The sequence below is a fragment of the Muscardinus avellanarius genome (genome assembly GCF_963383645.1).
Source record: "Muscardinus avellanarius genome assembly, chromosome: 2".
Classification (NCBI taxonomy): Eukaryota; Metazoa; Chordata; class Mammalia; order Rodentia; family Gliridae; genus Muscardinus; species Muscardinus avellanarius.
The window spans coordinates 118,082,185-118,109,485 of record NC_137787.1 but is presented as its reverse complement, the minus strand read 5'-3'; the positions used below and the strand labels follow the sequence as shown (position 1 = coordinate 118,109,485).

At 37.4% G+C, this 27,301-nt stretch overlaps 1 protein-coding gene across 2 annotated transcripts in view; it reads left to right on the top strand.

Moving 5' to 3' along the window:
* The window catches only part of EPB41L5 (erythrocyte membrane protein band 4.1 like 5), a gene marked incomplete at both ends in the record, with an annotated part of 134,240 nt that overhangs the window by 24,637 nt on the left and 82,302 nt on the right, over positions 1 to 27,301 (top strand). For both annotated transcript variants that reach the window (XM_080688965.1, XM_080688966.1), the window contains 9 exons: positions 2,224 to 2,344; positions 2,479 to 2,566; positions 3,834 to 3,922; positions 7,735 to 7,804; positions 14,614 to 14,783; positions 16,616 to 16,722; positions 18,364 to 18,391; positions 26,685 to 26,727; positions 27,127 to 27,230. In XM_080688965.1, the coding sequence (XP_080545091.1) occupies positions 2,224 to 2,344; positions 2,479 to 2,566; positions 3,834 to 3,922; positions 7,735 to 7,804; positions 14,614 to 14,783; positions 16,616 to 16,722; positions 18,364 to 18,391; positions 26,685 to 26,727; positions 27,127 to 27,230 (820 nt within the window). The remainder of the gene's footprint in view (positions 1 to 2,223; positions 2,345 to 2,478; positions 2,567 to 3,833; positions 3,923 to 7,734; positions 7,805 to 14,613; positions 14,784 to 16,615; positions 16,723 to 18,363; positions 18,392 to 26,684; positions 26,728 to 27,126; positions 27,231 to 27,301) is intronic.

Genomic DNA, 27,301 nt, shown 5'->3' with positions numbered 1-27,301 from the left:
CGACATACTGTTTGCCTTTGGTCCTCAAATCCACAGTTCAGATAAGCACAGATGAATATATAAATGTCTGTGCAAGCTGGGCGTGGTGGCACATGCTTGCAATTCCAGCATTTGGGAGACTGAAATCAGAGGATCGTGGTTCACAGACAGCTTCCACTACTTAGTGAGGTTCTCTGGAAGTTAGACCCTGTTTCAAAGAATACAGAATAGGGCAGGGGATGTAGCTTGGAGGTCAGATGCCCCTGGGTTCCATCCTCAGACCAACTCCCCTCCCCCCAAAAAAGTTTTTATTTCCAGTTACTTTCCTGCTACCTGTTCCTGACTTTTCCTCTCAGTAATGCTGAGTTACTTCTTTTTTTTTGTACTGGGGATTGAACCCAGAGGCATTCATTCTACTTTTGAGAAATACCCCCATCCTTTTTTATTTTGAAATGGGATCTAAGTTGCCGAGGGTCTCACTAAGCTGCCATGGCTGGTCTGTGATCCACTGGTCTCAGCCTCCTTCCTGATCACCAGGATTAAGGGCATGTGCCACCATGCCCAGCTTGAGTTATTTCTTTAGGATTAATCATTTTAAATTCCAGGAAGATAAAGATTATATTTTAAAATATTGTGCCAGGTGTGGTGGTTCATGTTTGTAATCCCAGTACTTGGGCTGCTGAGACAGAAGGATCACAGTAAGTAGTGAGACTCATGAGCCTCACATGACCTTTTTTCAAAATAAAATAAAAAATAGAGCTGAGGGCCTAGCTTGGAGGTGGCCCCTGGGTTCAATCTCTAGTGCCACCAAAAAGGAAAATATAAATTGTATATATTTTGTGAATATTGCTTAGATTCTTTTAGATACCAGGTAATTGTCTTAAGAATTGCTTAATTTTTCATTTACTTATTATAAGGTCAAAAGCTGTTTCTCTATGGGAGTCAAAAAAGTAATTTTCAAAAGCAAAGCATGAAAGTGTGACTAAGTTAAGAAAAATATTAATTAAAATATATTAATTATATTTACATTTAGAGTAAATATATTTATTTATATATATATTTTGATGGTGCTGGGAGTGGAACCCAGAGGCTTTCTACCTCCTGGATATACTCCCAGACCTATTTTTTATATTTTACTTGGAAACAGGGTCTCACTAAGTTACTGAAAGCCTCACTATGTAGCTGAGGCTGGCTTCGAACCTGTGTGATCCTCCTGTCTCAACCTCCCAAGCGCTGGGAGTACAAGCATGCACCACCACTCTTGGGAGTACAAGCATGCACCACCACTCTCAGCATACATTTATAATAAATATAAGAAAAATTAATTGAAAACATACCAAAAGCAAACGTGTGATTTATGTGTATAGACTCACAATTTTAAAGTCTGTTAGATTTATTTTAGGTAATGGTTTAAGCATTATGAATTACTGGTAGATTATGAAAAAATCTTTCTAGCCGGGCATGGTGGCGCACACTTGTAATCCCAGCATTCAGGAGGCTGAGACTGGAGGATCATGGTTTGTGGACAGCTTCAGCTACTTAGTGAGGCCCTCCACAACTTAGTGAGATACTGTTTCAAAATAAAGAATAAAAAAGCCAGGCGTGATGGTGCATGTTTATAATCCCAGCATTCGGGAGGCTGAGACGGGGTGGGGGGGTGGGGGTGTCATGGTTTGCTGACAACCTCAGCTACTTAGTGAGGCCCTCTGCAACTCAGTGAGACCAGATTTCAAAAATAAAGAATAAAAAATAGGGCAGGGGCTGTAGCTCGGAGGTCGAATGCCCCTGGGTTCCAGCCCCAGCCCCCCCCCCAAAAAAAAAAGAATAAAAAATATGGCAGAGGGTGTAGCTTGGAGGTAGAATGTTCCTGGGTTCCATCCGTAGACCCGCAAAAAAACAAAAAAATCATCTTTCTAGGCCAAGTGTGGTAGGGCATGCTTCTAATCCATGTACTTGGGAGTATGAGAAAGAGGATCATGAGTTCATGGACAACTTTAGTTACTTACTGAGGCCCTCAGCAACTTAGTGAGACCCTGTTTCAAAAATAAAGATTAAAAATAGGATGGGGGTGTAGCTCAAACGTAGAACGCCCCTGGCTTTAGTACCTAGTACTGCAAAAAATTTTTTTTCTATTCTTTTAAAATAATTCTTCTTAATTAAACAGATTTTGAAGGAGTATTCTTTAGCAAGAAACTTACTCATTTAACAGAATGTAATGTTACTTTGTGAAATTTATGTTTGCAGCTGAACTTGGTGACTATGATCTTGCAGAACACAGTCCTGAGCTCGTCTCTGAGTTCAGATTTGTGCCCATTCAGACTGAAGAAATGGAACTGGCTATTTTTGAGAAATGGAAGGAATACAGGTACTTGTTATATGATCACACTTTTTTTTTTTTTAACAGAGTGGTTATTTTGTGTATATTTTCTTCTGTTTCTATCTTTGATATATAATTCACTTTATAGTATTGTTTAAAAATTATTATACTTTAAATTTCAGAGGACAAACACCAGCCCAAGCTGAAACCAATTATCTGAATAAAGCCAAATGGCTAGAAATGTATGGGGTTGATATGCATGTGGTCAAGGTAAGCCATGTGTAGTGATGCTTTTCAAAAAATGTGTTCCTGTTGGGCATGGTGAGGCCCACCTTTAATTCCGGTACTTGGGAAGCTGAGACGAGGATCCCAAGTTCAAGGCCAGCCTTGGCAACATAGCAAGATCTTGCCTCAAAATAAGAAAAAAAAATTGTGTTAAAAAGGCTGGGGTTAGCTGGCCGTGGTGATACACGCTTGAAATCTCAGCATTTGGGAGGCTGAGACAGGAGTATCGTGGTTTGCGGATGGCCTCAGCTACTTAGTGAGGCCCTTTGTAACTCAGTGAGATCCTGTTTCAAAATAAAGAATAAAAAATAGGGCTGGGGGTGTAGCTTGGAGGTAGACTGCCCTGGGTTCCATCCCCAGTACTGGAAAAAAAAAAAAAAAGGCTGGGATTACACTTAGAAGGTAGAATGCCCCTGGTTCAATCCCCAGTTCCACAATTCAAGACTTAGAAGTGGGTATGAATTTTGCAGGATGGGAGAGGACATGTTTTACATAAGCTAGTACTGGGTACTTTGGATATGCTGTTTATTTATTCATTAAAACCTTTTTTTTTTTTTTTTTTCAGTTCTGGGAATTGAACCCAGGGGTACTCTATCTCTGAGCTATACCCCCAGGCCTGCTTTTATTATTTTGAAACAAAGTCGTTTTTAAGAGGCCTTTCAAAAATTACTTTTATATAAACTTAGTTTATATAAATATAATTTATATATTCTATAAAATATGTGTAAATTTTTCAGAGAAAGTATGTGTGTGCGCATGCTTGCGTGTGTGTGTAATAAAACATTAAATGATAATCCCTTTTTATCCATAGGGGATATATTCTTTTTTTTTTTTTTTTTTTTGGTGGTACTAGGGGTGGAACCCAGAGGCTTTCTACCTCCGGGCTATACTCCCAGACATTTTTTATATTTTATTTGGAAACAGGGTCTCACTAAGTTGCTGAGAGCCTCACTAAGTAGCTGAGGCTGGCTTCAAACCTGTGCGATCCTCCTGTCTCAGCTTCCCAAGCGCGGGGATTACAAGCGTGGGCCACCACGCCTGGCTCATAGGGGATATATTCTAAAGTCCCCAGTGGAAGCCTGAGATCAATGAGAGTATCCAACTCTTTTTTATCCAGTTTATCCAAATAAACATATATAATATAAATATATATAAACATATAAATATAATTACAATGTGAAAATAAAATTGAACAGTTGTACAAATGTTTTATGCAAATAAAGCTAACAAATTTCTTCTCTCTTTAAATTAGGCTAGAGATGGGAATGACTATAGTTTGGGACTAACCCCAACAGGAGTTCTTGTTTTTGAAGGAGAGACCAAAATTGGCTTATTTTTTTGGTAAGCAGAGTTAATGTCACAGATATTTACTGTTGTGTTGTTTTTAATGAGTAAATATGTTTCTCTCAAGTTAACTCATAAAATATGGTTTGGAAATCAAATAGGAAATGCTTGCAAACGAAAAATAACTGTCTACTCTCATATATTTGGTTAGACTGAGACAGGAGAATTACAGGTTTGAAGCCAACCTCAGCAATTTAAGTAGGCTGTCAGCAACTTAGTGAGACTCTGTTTCCAAATAATAAAATAAAAAGGGCTGTGGATATAGGTTGGAGGTAGAAGGCCCAGGGTTCAGTCCCTAGTACCATACACACACAAAAAAATACAAACAAACAAACATACTTACAAAAACCACCACTGAGCTACATTATTAGTTCTTTTTAAAATTTTTTTTAATTTGAAACGGTTTTGTTGTTACCCAGGCTGGCTGTCAACTCTTGCTGCTTCTGCCTAGGCCTCCTGAGTAGCTGGGAATGCATTGTGGGTCACTTTGCTGGGCATTCTTGCTCACCTTTATTCCCAACTCTCCAGAGGCTTTTTTTCTTTTTTGGTGGTACTGGGGTTCCTGGAAGCCCTTCTACCTCCGAGCTACACTCCCAGGCCTATTTTATACTTTTTTATTTTTGGAAACAGGGTCTCTTAAGCCAGCATGGCTGGCTTCAAACCTACGTGATCCTCCTGTCTCCGCCTCCCAAGCACAGGGATTACAAGCGTGCGCTATCACGCCTGGCTCTCCAGAGGCAGTTTTTAAAACTCTTGTAGCTATATTTTCTATTAGCTTCAAGGTATGTAAAAATATATGTATTAACATAAATATTACAAGTTTCTCTATTTACTCAGTCTTCTTCACCTGGATACTTTGTGTGATCATTTCATTATGTGGTCCTGGGGATTGAACCTAGAGGCATTCTGCCTCTGACCCCTTTTTATTTTTTATTTTTTTTATTTTGAAACAGTCTCTTGTTAAACTTGGTTCCTCTTTCTGTGATCTGGCTTTCAGTATCCAAAATAGACAGTATATTTTACTTGTACATCAAGAATACATTTTACATGGACTTCATAGCCATAATTTAGTCCTTCAGATTTTGTCTTGTGTGCTGGAAGCTTAGAATTAGGAAATAGCATTTACTATGTTATGTCAGAACCAGCACAGAGCTTAGGAGTGACAAGCACCAAAGATGGCTGCTCTGTATTTGCCCCTGTGTTACTTCTTCATAGGGCTAGGACTGTTAGTTCAAAGACCTCCTACCAAGACTCACATTCACATCCAGTTGTTCTGCTAAGGACTCTTGAAAGACTTGAGTGTACACTGTTACAGCCATGCCTTGATGGACAAGGAAGCTGGTACATTCACCTGCCCTGTGTTGGTGCACTAATTCTCTGGTACTTCTATCTTGCCCTTTAGGCACATGGAACTTACTTCATGGCCATAGAATGCTCCAGGCAGAGAGAGAAAGAGATCATCTCTTGTGCCTCCTCATAATACTGTGGAAATTTAAAGATTAGTCAGTGGGAGTGAGAGTGACATTGTTTTGACATTCACCCTTGTTAGAAGTAGAGTTCAAATAGAGTAGGTGGTTTTTTAAAATTTATTCTTTATTTTTGAAACATGGTCTCACTGAGTTGCAAAAGGCTTCATTAAATAGCTGAGGCTGTCCTTGAACCATGATATCCTCCCATCTCCACCTCCCGAATGCTGGGATTACAAGCTTGCGCCACCGTGCCCAGCTGAGTAGGTGGTTTAGAATTCTGGTACAGGTGGAGAAATAGAAAGCAGGCCAGAAAGTGAGGTTTGCATATATGTGTGTATGTGGTGAGGAGGGTGTTTTAGGGATTGAACTCAGAGGCATTCTACATTTGAAGTATACTCCCAGCTCTATTATTGTTATTGTTATTATTTTTGAAACAGTGTCTCATTAAGTTGCAGAGGGTCTCTTGAGGTTCCTCAGGCTGTGAACCTGTGATCTTCCTCTCCCAGCCTCCCAAGTACTCTGATTACAGATGTGTGCCACTACTCCCAGCTGAAAAAACTATTTATTTTTTGGCACTGGGGTTTGAACCCAGGTACATTCTACCTCTGAGCTACATCCTTAGCCCAATTTTATATTTATTTTAAAACAGAGTCTCACTAGGTTGATGAGAGTCTCACTACTTGCTGAGGCTATCTTCTAACTTGAGATCCTCCAGTCTCAGCCTCCCAAGTACTGGGATTACAATTGTGGTCACCACACTAGGCTGTAAACAATTTTTTAAATGTTTTTCCTTAAGCCACATTGCTATAAAAAACGGAGTTGAAGACCTCATCAGTAATGTTTTCGTGTGTGTGTGTTTGTTTTATATTGGGGATTGAACCCGCCAAGGATATTCTACCTCTGAGCTATATCCCAACTGTATTTTATTTATTTATTTTTTATGGTACCAGGGATTGAACCCAGGAGCATTCTACCTCTGAGCTACACTTCCAGCCCTATTTTTTATTCTTTATTTTGAAATAGGGTCTCACTAAGATACAGAGGGCCTCACTAAGTACCCGAGGCTGTCCATGAACAGCAACCCTCCTATCTCATCCTCCCAAGTACAGGGATTATAAGCTTGTGCCACTACATATGGCTCGTTTTATTTTATTATTTTTTTAAATCAAGAGGAAGTATTTTATTTTATTTACAAATAAAATTGTAGGGGAGATCCCATGTACTTTTCATCTAATGTCCCTTAATATCTTACATAAATACATTAAGACATTGTGCCAAATTAATTGCCATTGATATAGTCCGCTACTTTATTCCTCAGGTTTACCAGTTTTACAAGTGCAAGCATGTATGTATGTATGTATGTATGTACGTATGTATTAAAATGTATGTATTAAAATTACATGTGTGGATTTGTGTAACCACCACGACAGTACTTCTTACAAGGATTCTTTGTGGTTCCCTTTCATAGTTATAACCACATCTTTCCTTTCTTTCCTTCCCAGCCTATGGAAGTCAATAACCAAATGTTTCCCATCTTTTAATTTTGTCATTTTAAGAATGTTTTGTGGAAAAAGAAAAGAATGTTTTGTGAATTCTTAGAGTATTTTACAGTTTGAGATTGTCTTCACTCATATTTTTCTTGAGATTCATTGAAATTGTTGCTTGTGTCAATAGAAAACTTATATTAATGTATAATATAACATACTAATAAATATATATTTTAATTTCAGGTACACAGATGTGCCCTTTATGCCTTTTAAAGTTATATTATCTTTACTGTCTTCAATTGCTGAGCTACTTCTTTAACATTGACAAGATTTTACCTAAGCCTAGAGAGTCTATTACCCATAGTTGGTGTCTATAAAATTATATAAACTTATTTTCTTTTCTTCTATTTTTTTTTTTTTTGGTGGTACTGGGGGTGGAACCCAGAGGCTTTCTACCTCCGGGCTATACTCCCAGACCTTTTTTATATTTTATTTGGAAACAGGGTCTCACTTAAGTTGCTGAAAGCCTCACTAAGTAGCTGAGGCTGGCTTCGAACTTGTGCGATCCTCCTGTCTCAGTCTCCCAAGCGCGGGGATTACAAGCGTGCACCACCACGCCCAGCTCTTCTTAATATTTTTAATGACATACATATGTAGCATCAATGTGGACAGATATTGTTTTTGAAATGCACATTTATCTTATAGATTAATAGATAAGAGAATTTGATGGGTGGTACAGATTATATTTAAACTCTTACCAGTATTCAGTTCAAAAGTTAGGTAACTGAATGTACTTGAAGCAAAAACAAAAGTTTTTTTAATTGGGCTGTTGGTCTCATATTATTTACTGTAGGCCCAAAATAACAAGAATGGACTTTAAGAAGAATAAAATAACTCTAGTCGTCGTAGAAGATGATGATCAGGTAGGAATTTTATTTCATTACCTGTTTAATAATGACTTCATTATATATTAACTTATATGTCTAAAAGGGGAATATTCTTGTTTGTTGTAGAAAACCACAAAACAATCTTATAATTAATACTTGAAGTAATTTTTTGATTCAGATAACACCATTGTAAAAATACAAATTTTTGCTGTTGATATGAAATATAAAGTTTTTCTTCATTGATAATATATCTGAAGTGTTCACAAGGTTACACTTGAGTCACTTTATCACTCTAGTACCTTACCAAAAACATTAGTCAAAAATATCTACTTATTCTTCTTCTTCTTATTATTATTATTATTATTTTGGTGGTACTGGGGTTCCTGGAAGCCCTTCTACCTCCGGGCTACACTCCCAGACCTATTTTTACATTTTTATTTGGAAACAGGGTCTCCTAAGCCAGGGCGCGCGGCTGGCTTTGAACCTGCGCGATCCTCCTGTCTCTGCCTCCCAAGCGCGGGTATTACAAGCGTGTGCCACCACGCCCGGCTCTACTTAATATTCTTTAATAAGTTCTTTTGAACTAAGGACTGCCATTTTATCCGTTAAAATGTACTTCCTAGGCGGGGCGTGGTGCCACACACTTGTAATCCCTGTGCTTGGGAGGCAGAGACAGGAGGATCGCCCAGGTTCAAAGCCAGCCTTGGTGGCTTAAGAGAGCCTGTTTCCAAATAAAAATATAAAAATAGGTCTGGGAGTGTAGCCCAGAGGTAGAATGGCTTCCAGGAACCCCATTCCCCCCCACCCCCCAATGCAGTTCCTAATGTACATACATGGAGATGAATCTGAAAGATGAAGCACCCATGGGTGCTGTGCTCCACACCTGCCAGTCCAGCTGCACAGGAGGCTAAGGCAGGAGAATTTCTAGTTCCAGGCCCACCTGGGAAACTTAGGGAAACCTTTTCTCAATGTAAAATAAAAATGAACCTTTGGGCACATAACTTGTAGCATAATACTTACCTAGCATGTATGAGGCCCTGGGTTCAAACCTCAGACCCACAACAAAAAAGATTATATACCATATGATTTTGTTTATATGACCTGGGAAAGGCAAACCTATAGTGTAGAATAGATCACTCACTGCTTGGGATTAGGGGTTGAGAGGTGGTTTGAATATAAAGAGGACTGAGTGAGAGGGAGTTTTGTGGGTGAGGGAACTGTTCTGTAGCTTTATTTTGATGATGATTACATAACTGAGCATTCATCAAAACTCTCAGAATTCTGCATTCACTCCCCTTACTGTATGGAAATGAATAAACGTTGCGTGTGTGTGTGTGTGTGTGTGTGTGTGTGTGTGTGTGTGTGTGTTACTGAGTATTGAACCCAGAGGCATTCAGTTTCTGAGCTACACCTCTAGCCCTATTTTATTTTTTATTTTTTATTTATTTTTAATTTTTTATTGGTACAATATAGTTGTACATCTTAATGGGGTACACGATGGTGGAGGCATACATGCACACAGCACCCAATTAGCCCATACCCAGTTTCTGCCCCATTCCCTCCTTATTTTTTGTTTTGGAATAGGGTCTTAATAATTGCAGAAGGTCTCACTAGCTGAGGCTGGTGGCCTGGATCCTTCTCTCTTCACCTCCCAAGTACTAAGAGTACAAATGTGTGCCACCATGCCTGGCTATGAGTAAACTTTTAAGACATATACACAAGGATGTAGATATTTTAAAAATTGGATAAAATGTTAACAGTTGTTGGTTGTACATGGTATGTATGTGTGTATTTAATTTTTCTATATGTTTGAACATTTTTGTAATACAATGTTGGCATGATTAAAAGAAGCTTTTCAAGTTTCTTTCCGTAGGCAAATTCAGTGTTCTACTTCTCCCTTTAAATGCTTCCTATCTTTTTCTTCCAGCTTTTACCATGTGCAGGCATATTTTCACATGTTTCTGGTCTGTTCATAATTATTAATTGACTTCCCACCTCTTGTTATTATTAGTAATACATTTTGGTTGTACCAGTGTAAACTGTGAGCAGCAGTAAGTGAAATACAAATAGGTGAGTTTTGCCAAAATTTTGCTGATATTGAATTAAAAATTGCTCATGATAATGAAATCTTATTGTCTTAAATCTGATTTTTTTAAAAAATAATTTTGGTACTGGAGATTGAACCCAGGGGCATTCTATCTTGGAGCTACACCCCCAGTCCTGTTTTATTTTTATTTTCAAACAGGGTTTTTCCAAGTTGGCAAGTGTCTCAGTAAATTGCTAAGACTGTCCTCAAACCTGTGATCCTCCTGTCTCAGCCTTCCAAGTACTGGGATTACAGGCCCACACCCCCACACTCAGCTCCAAAGTTGTTCATATATGAATAGTGATCCTTCATGTACATACATACATATGTATACATACATATTTGTATATTATACACATGCACACATATATATTCAGTTCATCTAGATATACACACATGCTCAGTTCATTATGAATTGAGTGCTTATGTGCTTGGTACAATGCTAAAATTTTTTATTGTAGTGAATGAGAAATATTCCATATTCTCAAGAAAATTTGAGTGTAATGGGAGTACCCAATAAGTCAGAGAAGCACTTGCAACAATGTGTCTGGTAAGTGTTAAGATAGGAGTACTAATCTTTGCCAGTCTTCAAAAGATGTGGACAAGTGTGTGCATACTTACATTTTCATGCAATAAATGCTATGTATGTAGTTAAGAAAAATAGATACTGGTGTTGGGAAAATTTTATGGTACATTAAGTGAATGTTTGGTTCGGTAGTATTTTTTTATCTTTTTTTTATTCTTTATTTTATTTTTTTATTTGGAAACAGGGTCTCTTAAACCAGTATGGCTGGCTTCGAACCTGCGCGATCCTCCTGTCTCCGCCTTCTAAGCGTGGGGATTACTAGTGTGCACCACCCCGTCCGGCTTTATTCTTTATTTTGAGACAGGGTCTCACTAAGTTGCAGAGGGCCTCACTAAGTAGCTGAAGCTGTCTGCAAACCATGATCCTCTGGTCTCAGCCTCTCAAATGCTGGCATTACAAGTGTGCGCCACCACGCCAAGCTGGTTTGGTAGTATTGTTATGTTTAGTTTTTTTTAAATGACAATATTTTGCATAGAGGAAACTTTGCATGGATTTAAATCTGCTGAGTATGTGATTACAAGGTGATTTCCATTTTGGATGATTTTTATTTTTCCTTTTTGTTTATATTTTTCTACACGTGTTTCTTACAAAGGTCAAGGTTCGTATGGGAAAAAAAAGGGCTCCCAGTATTGATTTTCTTTTTTCTTTTTCCTTAAGTGTGCTGTTTTAAATTTTCACGTTGCCTAGGTCTAAGAATATAAAAAATTGTCTTTTATAGTCTTGAGTTTTTTCTTATTAAACATTATGCATTTCAGCCAGGCGTGGTGGCATACGCTTGTAATCCCCGCGCTTGGGAGGTGGAGACAGGAGGATCGCGTAGGTTCGAAGCCAGCCTTGCTGGCTTAAGAGATCCTGTTTCCAAATAAAAATATAAAAATAGGTCTGGGAGTGTAGCCCGAAGGTAGAAGGGTTTCCAGGAACCCCAGTACCACCAAAAAAAAAAAAAAAAAAAAAAAAATATATATATATATATATATATATATATATATATTTCTTTATTCACTGCTTGATAGAAAGGAAAAGGTAAAAGTGCTTTAGAAATACCCAATGTTATTATTTTAAACATTTTTATCCACACTTTAAAAAAAGTTTAACACCTATGAAAATATTGGGATGCATCTTACAATTGATAATACCTTAAAATCTTTTTCAGCCAGGCAACAGCTACTGCTTGTGTTCATGGGAGCATGTCATAGCAAATTCAGTCAAATACTACATTCATTATTAGTATTATATGTGTTAAGTATAATTACTACACAAAATGGCTTTAAAAAGTTGGCACTGTGATTCAATATTGAAACGAGAAGTTACTTTGTAGAAAAAAACATTTCCACACATCTAGGGGAATTAGTTTGTCTCTAGTGAATAAATGTGCATTGTTAGAGGATGACCTCAGTTTGATTTTTTTTTTTTTTTACCAAGTAGCAATGTCCTTTGCTACTCATATTATGTGATCTCATTCATTCTTCCCTTCACCCTAAAATACTGAAAAAGAGCATCCTAAACCATTTCCAATATTGTATGCAGAACAAAGTGCATAAAACAGAACCTGAGGAAGAAGATTCTAAAAAGTATATGAAAAAGATATATAGTTCAAAAGTTTTTAAGTTTTATTACTGAGATATATACAAAGGATTTTCCTGTTGTATAACTTGAAAGAAAATCAGACAATGATGAAGTGTTTTTTTCTTTTTCTTTTCTTTTCTTTTTTTTTTTTTTTTTTTTTTTGGTGATACTGGGGATGGAACCCAGAGGCTTTCTACCTCTGGGCTATACTCCCAGACCTATTTTATATTTTATTTGGACCAGCGTCTCAGTAAATTGCCGAGAGCCTCACTAAGTAAGGCTCACTTTGAACCTGTGTGATCCTCCTGTCTCAGCCTCCCAAGCATGGGGATTATAAGCGTGGACCACCAGGCCCGGCTATGATGAAGTGTTTTAAAGAGAAATCTCTTAATAATGTAGAAAATTTTCCACTTTGGTCTTTGTAATGGGTGGGGGAACCATTTTGTAGTTTAATATATTCTTGAACTCTCATTCCAGGATAGATGCCCATAATCATTTCACTATCTGATGAACACATCTATTTATGTACTTCCTGAATATTTGGGTATTCTTTCTTAGAAAGTTTCTGTTCAAGTCTTTTCTTCATTTTTCTATTATGTCATGTGCCTTTTTCTCATTGAAAAAGTTGTGCATTTGTAGGTATTCTTAGGTGTATGTGTGCAAGATATCTTCTGCATCTTAGTTTGACATTGGATTCACTTTAATAGCATCTCTTGAGTGAACGGAAATTTCAATTTTTATATAGTACAAGTTTAAATTTTTCCCTCTGTGGTTAGTACCTCTTATGTCTTATAGTTTATCATGAAAAACTGTATAAAATTAAGAAATAGTTTTAAATAAAAAAGTTTAAATTATAAGATATTTCAGATTGAAAAGTATAAAAATTAAAAAACACATATCTACTTTTCTCATGATCTAGGTTTAGTATTTTTTACATTTTGATTCCTTCTTTTTTTAGAAATAAATATATAAGAAAAAATAGTAGTTAAGATCTAATGCCCCACTTTTTCTTTTTTCTCATAGCTAGCCACCACTTGTAGTGGGCATAATTCTCGTGTATTTTATAACTTTTTTCCAAATATAAACACATCATAACAGTAAAATTGTTTTAAAATTGAACATATATATTTTCAGCTTGTTTTATCTAAACATGTATATACATAAAGCTGTAGCTTATTCAATTTCAGCTAATAGTAGATGATATTCTATAATATGAATAAATCATTTATCTTTATCTTTTGTATAGTTTTCAGTAAACCATTATTTACCTGACTATTTCTCTAGTTTGGGATTTTGGGTGTATGCTAAGTTTTACTATAGAAAACCATATTCCCTAGAAGGGTAATATAACTTTAGTTGTTAACATCTGTAGGTTCTGGAGCCAGACCAACTAGAATCAAATTCTGGTTTCTCTTCCTACTATGGTTGTGACCTGGGGCTTCTATTTACTTTGATGTTCAGTCTTATCTATGAAATGGAGCTAATGAACTACTGAACTACCACTTGTTTGAGCAGCTCATGTGAAATCCTTAAGAAAATGCTTGTACATGTTGACCATTATAATTTGTCTCCTGGAAGTTTGGTTATTAGAACAGAAAATGTGAGCATTTTTAAAGCTGTTGATACATATTGTCAGACTGTATATAATTCCTTAAATATTATTATTTTGAATTGTAGGGAATCAAACCCAGGGCCTCACACATACTAGACAAGCAGTCTATCATGTAGAGTTCATGGAGATGTACTGAGTTACTTCTCCAGACCCTAATTGGTTTTTTTTTTGTTGTTGTACTGGTGATTGAACCCAGGGGCATTCTATGTATGACATACATCCCCAGTCCTGTTTTATTTTTTATTTTGAAAGAGGGTCTCACTAAGTAGCTGAGGCTGGCTATGAACCTGCCTTTTTTTCTGTCTCTGCCTTCCAACTACTAGGATTACAGGCATACATTACCATGCCCAGCAAGATTCTAAATTACAATTATATAGTTACCACAAAGAATGGAAGGGGAATCCTCATTTATGTTTCTTTGTTAAATGAAATCACGTAAGTAGAAAGGACATTCCTAAAAGTAATTTTATATTGGCTTAAAAAACAGTTTGCTTTCAAATCTTTTTTAATTTTTTACTTTATTTTTAAATATTTATTTATTTATTTATTTATTTATTTATTTATTTTGTGTTACTGGGGATGGAACCCAGGGGCATTCTGCCCCTGAGCTACACCTTGAGACCTATTTTTTTAATTCTTTATTTTGAAACAGGGTCTCACTGTGTTGCAAAAGGCCTCATTAAGTAGCTGAGGCTGTCCACGAACCCAGATCCTCTTGTCTCACTCTGCTTTTTTAATGTAGATGGCTATAGAAAATGAGTTTCAGACTGGGGATTTAAGTGGTAGAGCACTGCCCAGCATGGATTCTACCCTTAGCACCACACAAAAGAAAGAAAGAAAAAGGACATGTATGGGAGAGAGAAAGTGTATTTTAGGGAGCAGACTTTATTGTTTCCTTCTTTGCATTGCTGCTTGTTGTATGTGTATTACAGAAGTAGAGACAGGACTATTTGACCTAATAATCATTGCTTTTAATGTTTTTTTTTAATTTCCAGGGCAAAGAACAAGAACATACATTTGTCTTTAGATTGGATCATCCAAAAGCATGCAAGCATTTGTGGAAATGTGCTGTGGAGCATCATGCCTTCTTCCGCCTCCGAGGCCCTGTCCAAAAGAGTTCTCATCGCTCGGGATTTATTCGATTAGGATCACGATTTAGATATAGGTTAAGTTTAATAACTCTTTTCCGGATCTTTTGTTCTTGCACACAGGCCCTCCCAAATTAGGCCATCTCAGTTACAAACGTGGAAACTAAGGCGTAGAAAAGTAAAGTGGAGCCAGGTGTGGAGGAGCGCACCTCTGATAACCACGACTTGGGAGGCAGAGACAGGAGGATTCCAGGTTCGGAGATAGACTTAGCAATGTAGGAGTCTCTCAGTGACCTTATGAGACCAGGTTTGTAATAGGAAGTAGAACACCCCTGGGTCCAGTCCCCAGTGAAAGAAAGAACGAGGGAGGGAGGGAGAGAGGAGTAAAGTATGTTGCCAAAATCTTCCACTGGTCAAAAAAAAGGCATCATTATTGGTTGTAGTTTCTTGAATAGATGTGAAATCATAGTAATTGTGTTATAGATTTCATAATCCCTCTACTTTTACTTTATATAATAACCCCCAGTTTTATTTTTCAATAGCTAGATACCATATGGAAAAAGGATGTGGTATCTTGCATTGAGTAAAAAGTTAATCTGAATTATATTTGTGGTCCTTTATAAGCCTTCCATTATTGTTAGAGACTCCATGTTTGTCACAAGTTAGAAATGTTTCAGTTTATATTCCATGACACAATTATTAGTTCTGAGTTTTCAGTATGCCATAGGAATCAGTATGACTTAAAGAAGGAATGGACAGTACAAGTTAATCTGGCAAGTCAGCTGTGAGGAATTCATGTAAGAAATCTTCTCTTCTACCTGTGTTAAAGGAAGGAGGCATTTCTTAACAGAATTCAAATGAAATCAGAGAAGCAGGATATTAGTTTTTGACAATGTTTCCAGAAAAATATTCTGAAAAGCATATCACAGAAAAGGAACTGAAAGTCTTTTTTTTTTTTTTTTTTTTTTTTGTGGTACTGGGGTTCCTGGAAGCCTGAAGCCCTTCTACCTCTGGTATACACTCCCACGGGCTACACTCCCAGACCTATTTTTTAACATTTTTATGTGGAAACAGAGTCTCTTAAGCCAGCAAGGCTGGCTCCGAACCAACGCAATCCTCCTGTCTCCGCCTCCCAAGCACGGGGATTAAAAGCGTGCGCCACCACGCCCGGCCTCTCCAGGGGCATTTGACCTCCGAGCTTCACCCCCTGCCATAGATTTATTTATTTATTTATTTATTTAATGGTACTGGGGTTCCTGGAAGCCCTTCTACCTCTGGGCTACACTCCCAGACCTATTTTTATACTTTTTTATTTGGAAACAGGGTCTCTTAAGCCAGTGTGGCTGGCTTCGAACCTGTGCGATCCTCCTGTCTCCGTCTTCCAAGCGCGGGGATTATAAGTGTGTGGCACCATGCCGGCCTATTTTTTATTCTTTATTTTGAAACAGGGTGTCACTAAGTTGTAGAGGGCCTCACTAAGTAGCTGAGGCTGTCCGTGAACCATGATCCTCTGGTCTCAGCCTCCCAAATGCTGGGATTACAAGCGTGCGCCACCTCGCCCAGTTTTGAAAGTCATTTTTAATTACATGCTTTGCATTGAGGAGTGTTAATAGGAAGGAGAGGGGGTTTCTATAAGAGTATGGAAATTACAAATGTATATCTAATATACATCTGATAGATGTTCTTGAGAAAACAAAGTATAATTAATCTTATATATTTCACAAAACCCTGTAGAGTAAAAGAATGATGTGGTAAAGAAGAACATCAGAACTATTAGTAGTTCATTTGGGATAAAGCTCAGAAATCTTTTAAGGAGAATCTAAATGTAGATTTTTACATATGTGTATCTTGTTACGTACTAGGCTTCAAATTCTTTTATCCTTACTGATATATACCTCATTTATTTTAGTGGGAAAACTGAGTATCAGACCACAAAAACCAATAAGGCAAGAAGATCAACATCTTTTGAAAGAAGACCCAGCAAAAGATATTCTCGCCGAACTCTACTTATGAAAGGTAAAGTGCAGTCCTCTTTCAAAGGATCTTTCTCCTTGACAGCTAAACTTGTGCTGACATCATTTCCTTGAGAAGAGGTTATTGAAGAATATCTTTAGGTTTATTCCTGTCTAATGAGCTCTTCTAGTGTAATCAATTTCATAAGTTACATAGGCCTCTACTGATAGCTGATATTAAATTATGGTAATACCATTCAGATGCTGTTCTGAGATTTTGTTCAGCTTAAGTAAAAATTGTTTCATATTGTATTATAATATTAAAACATTTGTTAAGTACAATTTTAAAATTTAGCTGGGCATGGTGGCGCAAACTGTACTAGGATTACAAAATGCAAACGTGCAAAGCTGAGGCAGGATGATGGCAGATTTGAAGCTAGCCTCAGCTCCTTAGCAAGGCTCTCAGAAAGTTAGTGAGATTGTTTCCAAATAAAAATAAACCAAAATAAAAAGGGTTGGGGGTGTGGCTCAGAGGTAGAATGCTCCTGGGTTCAATCCCCAGCACCACAAAACAAGTTAATAATCAGTATATGTTATACATAGATAAATTCAAATTCCTAAATGTTACTTGTTATTGAAGATACTTCAGTTATGCAAGAAAAAGCGTGAATTTACTTTGACAACTAAATTTAAACTTGGATTTGATTTTGTATTAAAATAGAGATTGAAGTTTAAGTATGTCCAATATCAGGGTCTTCCTTAGCTATATGAAACAGCTGCCGTGGTTTGATATTTGCCAATACTGGTTTTTTTTTTTTTTTTTAAATGTCATATAATTAATTTTTGGAGTGGCTGTAAATTAAATAGTATATGGCTGTAAAGAAACCATTTTAGTTTGTGATAGTTTCAAACCCTGTTACTTTTTGTTTTTCATATTGTTCAGAATTAGCTTCCTGTAGGAGACTTGAAGTTAGTTCAGTTTTGAAAGAAAAGGTGTATACTTGCTTTATTTTAAAAATGAGAAGGATCTCCATTATTGACTTGAGTAGTATAAATCCCAAGTTGTGGTATCAGAGGTGCGCTCCTCCACACCTGGCTCCACTTTACTTTTCTACGCCTTAGTTTCCACGTTTGTAACTGAGATGGTTGGCCTAATTTGGGAGGGCCTGTGTGCAAGAACAAAAGATCCGGAAAAGAGTTATTAAACTTAACCTATATCTAAATTGTGATCCTAATCGAATAAATCCCGAGCGATGAGAACTCTTTTGGACAGGGCCTCGGAGGCGGAAGAAGGCATGATGCTCATTTCCATAAATGCTTTTATTTTTATTGATGGATTTAATTTCATGGTACTGAAAGTTGAACCCAGAGACATTCTACCACTGAGCTACAACCCCCAGCCCTATTTTATTTTTTATTTTGAAACAGGGTCTCACTAACTTGTGGAGGGTTTGGCTGAGTTGCTGAGGCTGGCAGCGAACCTCTGATCCCCCTATCTCATTCTCCCAAGCACTGGCATCACAGGTGTGCACCACTATGTCCTGCTTCCAGAACACTTTTATAAAATGAAGGCTTTAAAAACTGTAGTTGGGAAACATAGCTTTTATCAAGCAATTATTCAAAGTTTGACTTTAATGAATAGTGAAGCAATTTACTCTGTTAAGATTTTGAAAGTAATGGGATATTATCTTTTTATCTCTGTCAGCAAGTACAACAAAACTTGAAGATCTCAGGTGAGTGATGTTTGCAATTTAGGTATTGATAAACAATGTTTGCAATTTATTGCTGCATTAAATATTGCAAGTAGTTGCTGTCATTAAATATTTGTTGAAGGCTTTTTGAAGTGTCACACTGCCTCTAGGCATTGAGAGTAATAGGAAACAAATGGATACACAAAGCCAGATAAACTGGACATGAGGAAAAGCAAAGCAGTTCAGAGAACTAGAGTGGAGTGAGTGTGAACATTGTATGCCTGTGAGTATGCTTGTTATTGACAAATGACTGAAGATGTGCAGAGGAGTCAATCATGATCTCTGCACAGAAGGAGTTCAGAGAACAAAGGTTGATTTACAAATAAGTAACTCTATTCCTGAGTAATATACAGAATTTGGTGCCTTTGGGGGTTGTACAATTCTGTGTCCTTTCGAGCTATTTCATTTATAATTTCCTTTTAAGAAAAACTGGAGGGATATTAGGGATATACTTTTTGAAAGATTTTAATGTATCATAGCTTGCTTTTCTGAAAGAGAGTCTGGGATGGAATATTAACACTGTGTGTGTGTGTTTTCTTTGTGGGACTGGAGATAGAACCCAGGGGTATTCGACCTCTGAGCTACACCCCCTGCCCTATTTTTTTCTTTATTTTTATTCTTTATTTTGAAACATGGTCTCACTAATTTGTGGACTGCCTCACTAAGTAGCTGATGTTCTCCGTGAACCGTGATCTTCCGGTCTCAGCCTCCCAAATGTTGGGATTACAAGTGTGTGCCACCACACCTGGCTAGTATTAACACTCTTTAAAGAAATAGTACCTAGTAAAGTTAGTAGAAATGGAAACAATATTCAAGCAGTGATATGATGTTGAAAAATTACAAAGTTTTTAGGCCCTCTTCTAAGATGTTTGGAAATAAATATTTCTGATCAAAAAGTAAGGAATATGTAGTTGTTGCGGTGAAATATATTCGGTGTGTGAGGGAAGAAGTAATTCCCCCAACACAACCACACAAACAGAAAAACAGAAAAAAAAAAAAAAAACACGGGTTCTTGTCCTAAGCTAAGAATAAATATGCATAGCTTGGGCAGTTGCTGAGGATTTAAAGAAGTTTATTAAAAAGATAGAAATACAGGAGATAGTTACAGCTCTGTGCCTGAGAATGGCACAAGAGGGCAGTTCGAATGATTTCACCAAAGAACCCCAGTAAGCTGAGTTCTTATCCTGACCAAGTCTGAGGCAGGTCCTTTGATCTGTAGATATGCTGCCCTATCTTTAGCCCAGTTTTCTGCTTTCTCCAGTGGGGGCAGTCCTGTCTTCCTGACACAGACCTCTCCACCTCTTGTTATCTTCCCAAGATGTGTTAAATTGCTTCTCTGGGACCTGGGATTTCCCCCATCCCTTAGGCCATCTGTCTCTCCTTAGAAATGTAAAGGACCTCTTCCCTGGCTCTGGTTTTCTTTCCTTCTCTTTAGAAATGTAAATTACAAGTCCCTTCTTCCTGACAGTCCTGGCTTTCTTTAGTACAAATGATATATTTTTAAAATTGGAAATCTTTCCCATTACTGGTATATTAATATATTTTAAAGCCTCTTCCCAATACTAGTGCAGTAGTCTCTTTTCTATGAGAAATGACATTTAAAAAGGGAACTGAAATTAAGTGTTAATGCTAAATGTAATTTTCTCTTTTTTTTTTTTTTTTTTGGTGGTACTGGGGTTCCTGGAAGCCCTTCTTCCTCCGGGCTACACTCCCAGACCTATTTTATATTTTTGAAACAGGGTCTCTTACGCCAGTGCGGCTGGCTTCGAACCTGCGTGATCCTCCTGTCTCCGCCTCCCAAGCGCGGGATTACAAGCGTGCGCCACCACGCCCGGCTTGTAATTTTCTCTTAATTATCTATACTTTTGCCTCTGGAAAACAGCAGAAATGGAATACTTAAGTAATAATAGATTTCTTTTTTCAATTTCTTTAAGAATAGGCTGTTAAAGAAGCTCGGCATGGTGATACATACCTGTAATCCCAGCAACTAAGGAGACAGGAGGATTACAAATTCAAAGCTAGCCTCTGCAAATGAGACTATCTCAAAATGAGAAGGGTTAGGAGCTGGGCGTGGTGGTACATGCTTGTAATTCCAGCATTTGGGAGGCTGAAACAGGAGAATCAGGGTTTGTGGCTAGCCTCAGCTACTTAGTGAGGCCCTTTGCTCACTAAAAACAGGGAAACCTGTTTTATTTTTTTATTTTTTATATTTTTGCGCATTACTGGAGATGGAACCCAGGGGCAATTGTACCTCCAAGCTACACCCCCAGCCCTATTTTTTTAGCCCTTCCATTTTTGAAACAGTCTCACTGAGTTGTAAAGGGACTCGTTAAGTTACTGAGGCATGTTCGTGAACCGGGATCCTCCAGTCTCTGCCTCCTGAATGCTGGGATTATAAGCGTGTGCTACCACACCCGGCCAACACCCTATATTAAAGAATAAAAAATAGGGTTGGGGGTGTAGCTCGGAGGTAGAATGCTCCTGGATTCCATCTCCAGTACTGCCAAAAAAAAAGGGGTGGGGGTGGGGGTTAAGGATGTAGTACAGTGGTAGAATGCCCTTGAATTTTATCCCCAGTACTGAAAAAGAAATAAAGGCATTTTAGTAATGAAATAAAGCTGGGCATGGTGGCACACACTTGTAATCCCAGTACTTGGGAGGATTGCAGGTTCTCAGCCAGCCTCAACTAATTAGGCCCTCTGCAATTTAGTGAGATGCTGTTTCAAAATAAAAATAAAAAGTAGAGCTTGGGGTATAGCTGGGAAGTAGAATACCCCTGGTTTCAATCCCAGTACAACAACAATGACAATAACAAAACAACAAAAGAAAAAAGAAATGACATTTAAAAAGGGACTCTAGCTCTCCAGAAGAAGTACCACTCATGACAGTGTTTGAGAACCTGAGCTTGAGGCCAGGAGTGGTGGCGCACACTTGTAATCCCAGCATTTAGGAGGCTGAGACAGGAAGATTGTGGTTTGTGGACAGCCTCAGCTACTTACTGAGGCCCTTTGCAACTCCGTGAGACCCTGTTTCAAGATATAGAATAAGAAATAGGGCTGGGGGTGTAGCCTGGAGGTAGAATGCCCCTGGGTTCCATCCCCAGTACCTCAAACAAAACAAAACAAAAAAACTGGTGGGTCCAGCCTTCCATTCTCACCCTTGCTGCTCTGTGTACGTAAACAGTTTTGCTCCAGTGAACCATGGAAAGCAATAGTGTGTAAAAGAGCACAACTATTTGGCTTAAAATGTGCCCTGATTTTGTACTTTACAGTTTTGTAAAGTTCCTCTTTGAATAAAGTTTTTTAAATTGGTTGATGTGAATTATTTTCTTTATACTGTTTTTTCCCCTAACTACTATTCCCTTATGAGTCTCAACTAAAAATATATTATGAAGAGGTAGAAGAGGTGACTTTTTTTTTTTTTTTTTTGGTGCTGTGAATTGAGTCCCAGGGCATTCTACCTTTGAACTATACCTCCATCCCTTTCTCTTAGTATTTTTTTTTTTTTTAATTTGAAACGGTCTCACAGCTGAGTGTGGTGGCATATGCCTATAATCCTTGTACTTGGGAGGCTGAAGCAGGAGGATTGTAGGTTCAAGGACAGCTTCGGCAAGTAGTGAGACTCGCATTAACCTAGTGAGACCCTGTTTCCAAATTAGAAATAAAACATCAGGCTTCGGGGTGTAGCTCGAAAGTAGAATGCCTGTGAGTTCAATCCCTGGTACCCCAGAGACACCAAAAAAAAAAAAAAAAAAAGAAAGAAAGAAATAGGTTCTCACTAAGTTATTGAGAGCCTTGCTAAGTTGCTGAGGTTGGCTTTGAATTTGCTCAGCATCCCAGTACTGGGATTACAAGCATGTGCCACTACATCTGACTAAGGGGTGACATTTTAAAGGATAGTTGATACTGGTACTTTCCCTTTCTCCCTCCCTCCCTCCACGTAATCCTTTACAGTGGAAAGCCAGGTCTAGATCAGTAATAATAAGTAATTCATTTAGTAATGCTTTCATACTTGTGAAAGAGTATGCATAATTAAAAGAAAATAGTGCCTTCCACATTTCAAATTAGTTGAAAACAAGAAACTTTGGGTAAGTTAACATTGTTCTTTATAAACACTTGTTTTGGTCATGTTTTGTTTTTTATTTTTCACTAAATGAAGTTATTTCCAGTTAGGGAAAATTTCAGAGAGTAACAGAGGAACCATAGACTGGTTTAACTCTGTGTTCAGCAGGTGGAATGAGATTTTATTAATGTAGGATAATGAGTTACTTACACCAGCATAGTATATTCTGGAAAGATCAAAATGGTTCACAAAAAGTACTTCTGCCTGAAAGATATATTCTTTACAATTTACTTTTCAATATATCTACCCTAAACAGTGTTTTTAAATATGCTTTAATTTTACTTAATGATTTTGTAATTGGTTTGAAGGTAAAGTTAAAACACAATGAGCCAGGCATGGTGGCGCATGCTTGTAATCCCTGCACTTGGGAGGTGGATACAGGGGTATCACGCAGGTTTGAAGCCAGCTGCGCTGGCTTAAGAGACCCTGTTTCCAAATTTTAAAAAAAGTATAAAATAGGTCTGTGTAACCCGGAGGTAAAAGGGCTTCCAGGAACCCCAGTACCACCAAAAACAAAAACAACACACACACACACACACACACACACACACACACACAGTGAATAATCTAGTTTAATAAAGAGAAAAGTAGATCCTTTGTTCCCTTACACAAATTAAGTACAATGTACTTTAAAAATGTAATTACATTACTTTGAATAAGCATGTTTTGCAAAGGCTGTTCTGATAGTGGTAATGATAGCATAAATCCCGATATCAGGATAATTCTCCACAAAATATATAAAACAATATTCCAAATATATTCCATGAGTAAAAACAGAATTAAAAATAAAACATTTGATTATTTTTTTTTTTAGTTAGATTATATTGAGAATTTTTCTAAAAATAATGCTATGCCAGGCATGGTGGTATGCACCTATAATCAGTATCTGGGAGGCTGAGGTAGGAGGATCACAAGTTAAAGGCCAGCCTGGGCAATTTAGAGAGACTCTGTCTCAAAATAGAAAGGGCTGGAGGGCTGGGGGGGGGGGGTACTGAGTAGAAGAGTGCCTGGGTTTTAATCCAAAAGAAAGGAAGAAAGGCAGACCAGGCTACTATGTGGTTTGAAAATGTAAAAAAGAAATGAACTGGAAGACCCCAAAGATAAGTTCTTCATCATGTGTTGAAAGAAGGATGATAATGAGGGCAGCGATTTTATGGTGCTTTGGGTTGAATCAAGGGCTCTGTGCATATTCTACCACTGTGCCACATCTCCAGCCCCAAGTTTGAGTTTGACCTCAGACAATAGTAACGCAAGTTCAGGCAATTCAATTTGTAATCAAAATGTACTTTATAAATAGGATATAACTGGATTGATGTTGCATATCTCACAGCAGGATCATGGGTTCTGAGCCAGCCTCAGCAACTTACTAAGGCTCTCAGGAACTTGGTGAGACCCTGTTTCCAAATAAGAACTAAAATGGGCTGGGGATGTAGCTCAGAGGTAGAATGCCCTGAGTTCACTCTCCAGCACATGTGCGCGTGTGTACGCGCACACACACGCACGCACACAATACATACATACATATATATATATATATATATATATATATATATATACACACACACACATATACATATATATGTGTGTGTGCGTGTGTATGTATGTATGTATTATATATACATATATATACATATGTATGTATGTATATGTATGTATATATGGGTTTATACATTACCTGAGGTCTTTCTTAATTGACTTTCATCTTCAGGTAGTCTTGGTTTCACTTTTGCCCTCTAAGAAAGGTTTCTGGATGATTATTCAGATTTTTTTTTCTGTTTGAGAAGTATTGCCTGTTTCTCTTTTTAAATAACATCTTGGCTCAATATATATTTTTGAGTGTTGTTGGAAATGTTTGTGCGAACCTGACCCTGGTCATGTGATTTTCAGTTCCTTTGGGAAAGCTGGGTGTAGTGGCACATGCTTGTCCTGGGGAGGCTGAGACAGGAGGGAGGCATTTTGAGGATGCACATGCATGTACTTCTGCAACTTAGTGAGATTCTGTCTCAAAATAAAGAATAAAAAATAGAACTGGGCACGGTGGCCCGTGCTTGTAATCCCAGTACTTGAAAGGCAGGAGGATTTCCAATTTTTGGCCATCCTTAGCATCTTGTAAGGCCCTCTGCAACTTATTGAGCCCTTGTTTCAAAATAAAGAATAAAATAGGGCTGGAGGTGTAGCTCTGAGGTAAAATGCCCCTGGGTTCAATCTCCAATACAAAGAAAGAAAGAAAGAAAGAAAGAAAGAAAGAAAGAAAGAAAGAAGAAGAGAAAGAAAGAGAGGAAAAGAAAAATAGGACTGGGAGGTATAGATTGGAGGTAGAATGCCCTGGGTTCAGTCCCTAGTACCACAACATATAAATAAAACAGATCCCTTTGTGATATTTCAAGTATTCTTTCTTAATCCTTGAAGGTCAGTAACTTAACAGTAAGGGTTTGATTGCATTTTATTATGTATCTCATTTTCCTGTAACACATTGCTGCAGTTAGATTTATAGATTATTTTCTTACTTTTTTTTCTTTTTTTTTTTTTTTTTTCTTCTTTCTTTGGTGGTACTGGAGTTCCTGGAAGCCCTTCTGCCTCCGGGCTACACTCCCAGACCTATTTTATCCTTTTTTATTTTTGGAAACAGGGTCTCTTAAGCCAGTGCGGCTGGCTTCAAACCTGCACGATCCTCCTGTCTCCGCCTCCCAAGCGCAGGGTTTACAAGCGTGCGCCACCACGCCTGGCTTTTTTTTTTTTTTTTAAATAAATACTTTTATTGGTGTGCTGTAATCTCACATCATAATGTAGTTGAGAGTGATAGGGACATACATGCACACAGTGCTTGGTGAGTTTTCCCCCGGCTCCCTCCCTAATGCTTCCTTTCCCTTCCCCAATATGTAATATTGAGATTGGCATTTGTATTCTCATATATGTACATAATGTCAGTGGAAGTACTTTCTTCATTAATTCTCTCTCACCCTCACTCTCCTATAGACCATCTCCCTTACTCCAGTGGGTTTCTCCTCCATTATTTAAAGTCCCTTTTGTAGCCTGCATACAGAAGAAAGCATATGAGTCTTCACTTTCTGTGACTGGCTGATTTCCACTTAACATAATGTTCTCCAAATCCATCCATTTTCCTGCAAGTGACATAATTTTGTTCTTTTTATTGCTGAGTAGAATTCCATTGTATGTATACCCCATAATTGCATAATCCATGATGAACACTTAGTTGGTTCCATAGTTTTCCACAATTCTATTATGAATTGTGCTGCTTATAAACATGTATATGAGTGTATTACTCAGGAGTGGTATACCTGGATGATATGGTAGATCCATTTGCAATTTTCTGAAGAATCTCCATACTGATCTCTACAGTAACTGCTTTAGTTTGCAATTCCATGAACACTATATATGAGTTCTATTTTCCCACATTCTCATCAGCATTTATTGTTGTTTGATTTCTTGGTGATTGCCATTCTTATTGAGGTTAGATGGAGTTTTATTGTAGTTTTAATTTTCATTTCCCTGATTTCTAATTTCATATGGAAAACCAAAAGACCCAGAATAGCCAAAGCAATTTTCAGCAGTAAGAACCATGCAGGAGGCATTATAGATTTGACATCGGCCTCAGCAATTTATTGAGATTCAGCAACCTAGCAAGACTCTTTCGAAACAAATTTTAAAAAGAGTCGGGGGTGTAGCTCAGTAGTAGATTCTCCCCAAGGTTAAATCACGAGTACCACACACATAGAAATTATAAATTATTTGGAGAGGAAGGCATATACACAAGTTTCTAATTTTAACCTATGTCTCATTGTCTTATGCATTGACACCGATGAAATTTTTCTGTAAGCAATCATTTGTGGTGTTCTGTTTTGCTATGCTGGTCCAATGAATAAACAAAATTAGTAGTAAAGTAAATGTCTTAACACATAATTAAAATACATGTATGTGGAAATACCAGTGTATAGAAAAGCAGGTGTTTGCCTGTTAGAGTAAATGTCTTCTGGATATCTGACCTTCTTAGTTTTAGATACCTCCAATAGATTTGTTCTTTATTTGAAATAGGTCATATCTTTGGCTCTGCTTTTATTGAAGTGTGTATAATCTTACAAAATGTAGCCCTAGAATTTTATATATTATTTTTAATAGTTTTTTTCCTCTACAGTGTTCACAATAATGTTTCAACTCAGAATAATGACTCCCAACAGGTAAGACAATATCAAACTTCTAAGATACTAGAACATGATAGTTAATATCACACATTAGTATCATTAATTGGATTTTATAGAGATATACCTTGTGTAAGTTGTATGCATTTTCTTGTCCTTATTCCTTCAGTGTCACAGTAATGTACACCTCCCTGTCTTACTCTTAAAACACTGTAAGTAGAACAGATGTTCTGCAAAACATTTTGTCTCTATATATTCAGGGAAATCAATAAAATATTAATGTCAGTTAAATTGTTAACTATCTCTAAGGTAATATAAAAGACTTTTGTTTATATTTCATTAGTTCACAGTGTAGATAATATTGTATTTTAGTGTTCTATCTGCTGATGAGGACTCTTATCTAGGCAAAATAGATGATTTTTGTAACTTTGTTCAAAGGCTTGGGATATAAGATCTACTGTACCTGTATCTTCTGGTCCTGTGCTGGTGGAGATAGAGAATACTACACAGAGTTCCGGAACAGACCAGCATGCCAGGAAATGGTTTGTTAATTCCTAAACCAAAATATTGCTTGCTTAATTGTATTCTAAAAGTCAAGTTGTAATCTTTAAAT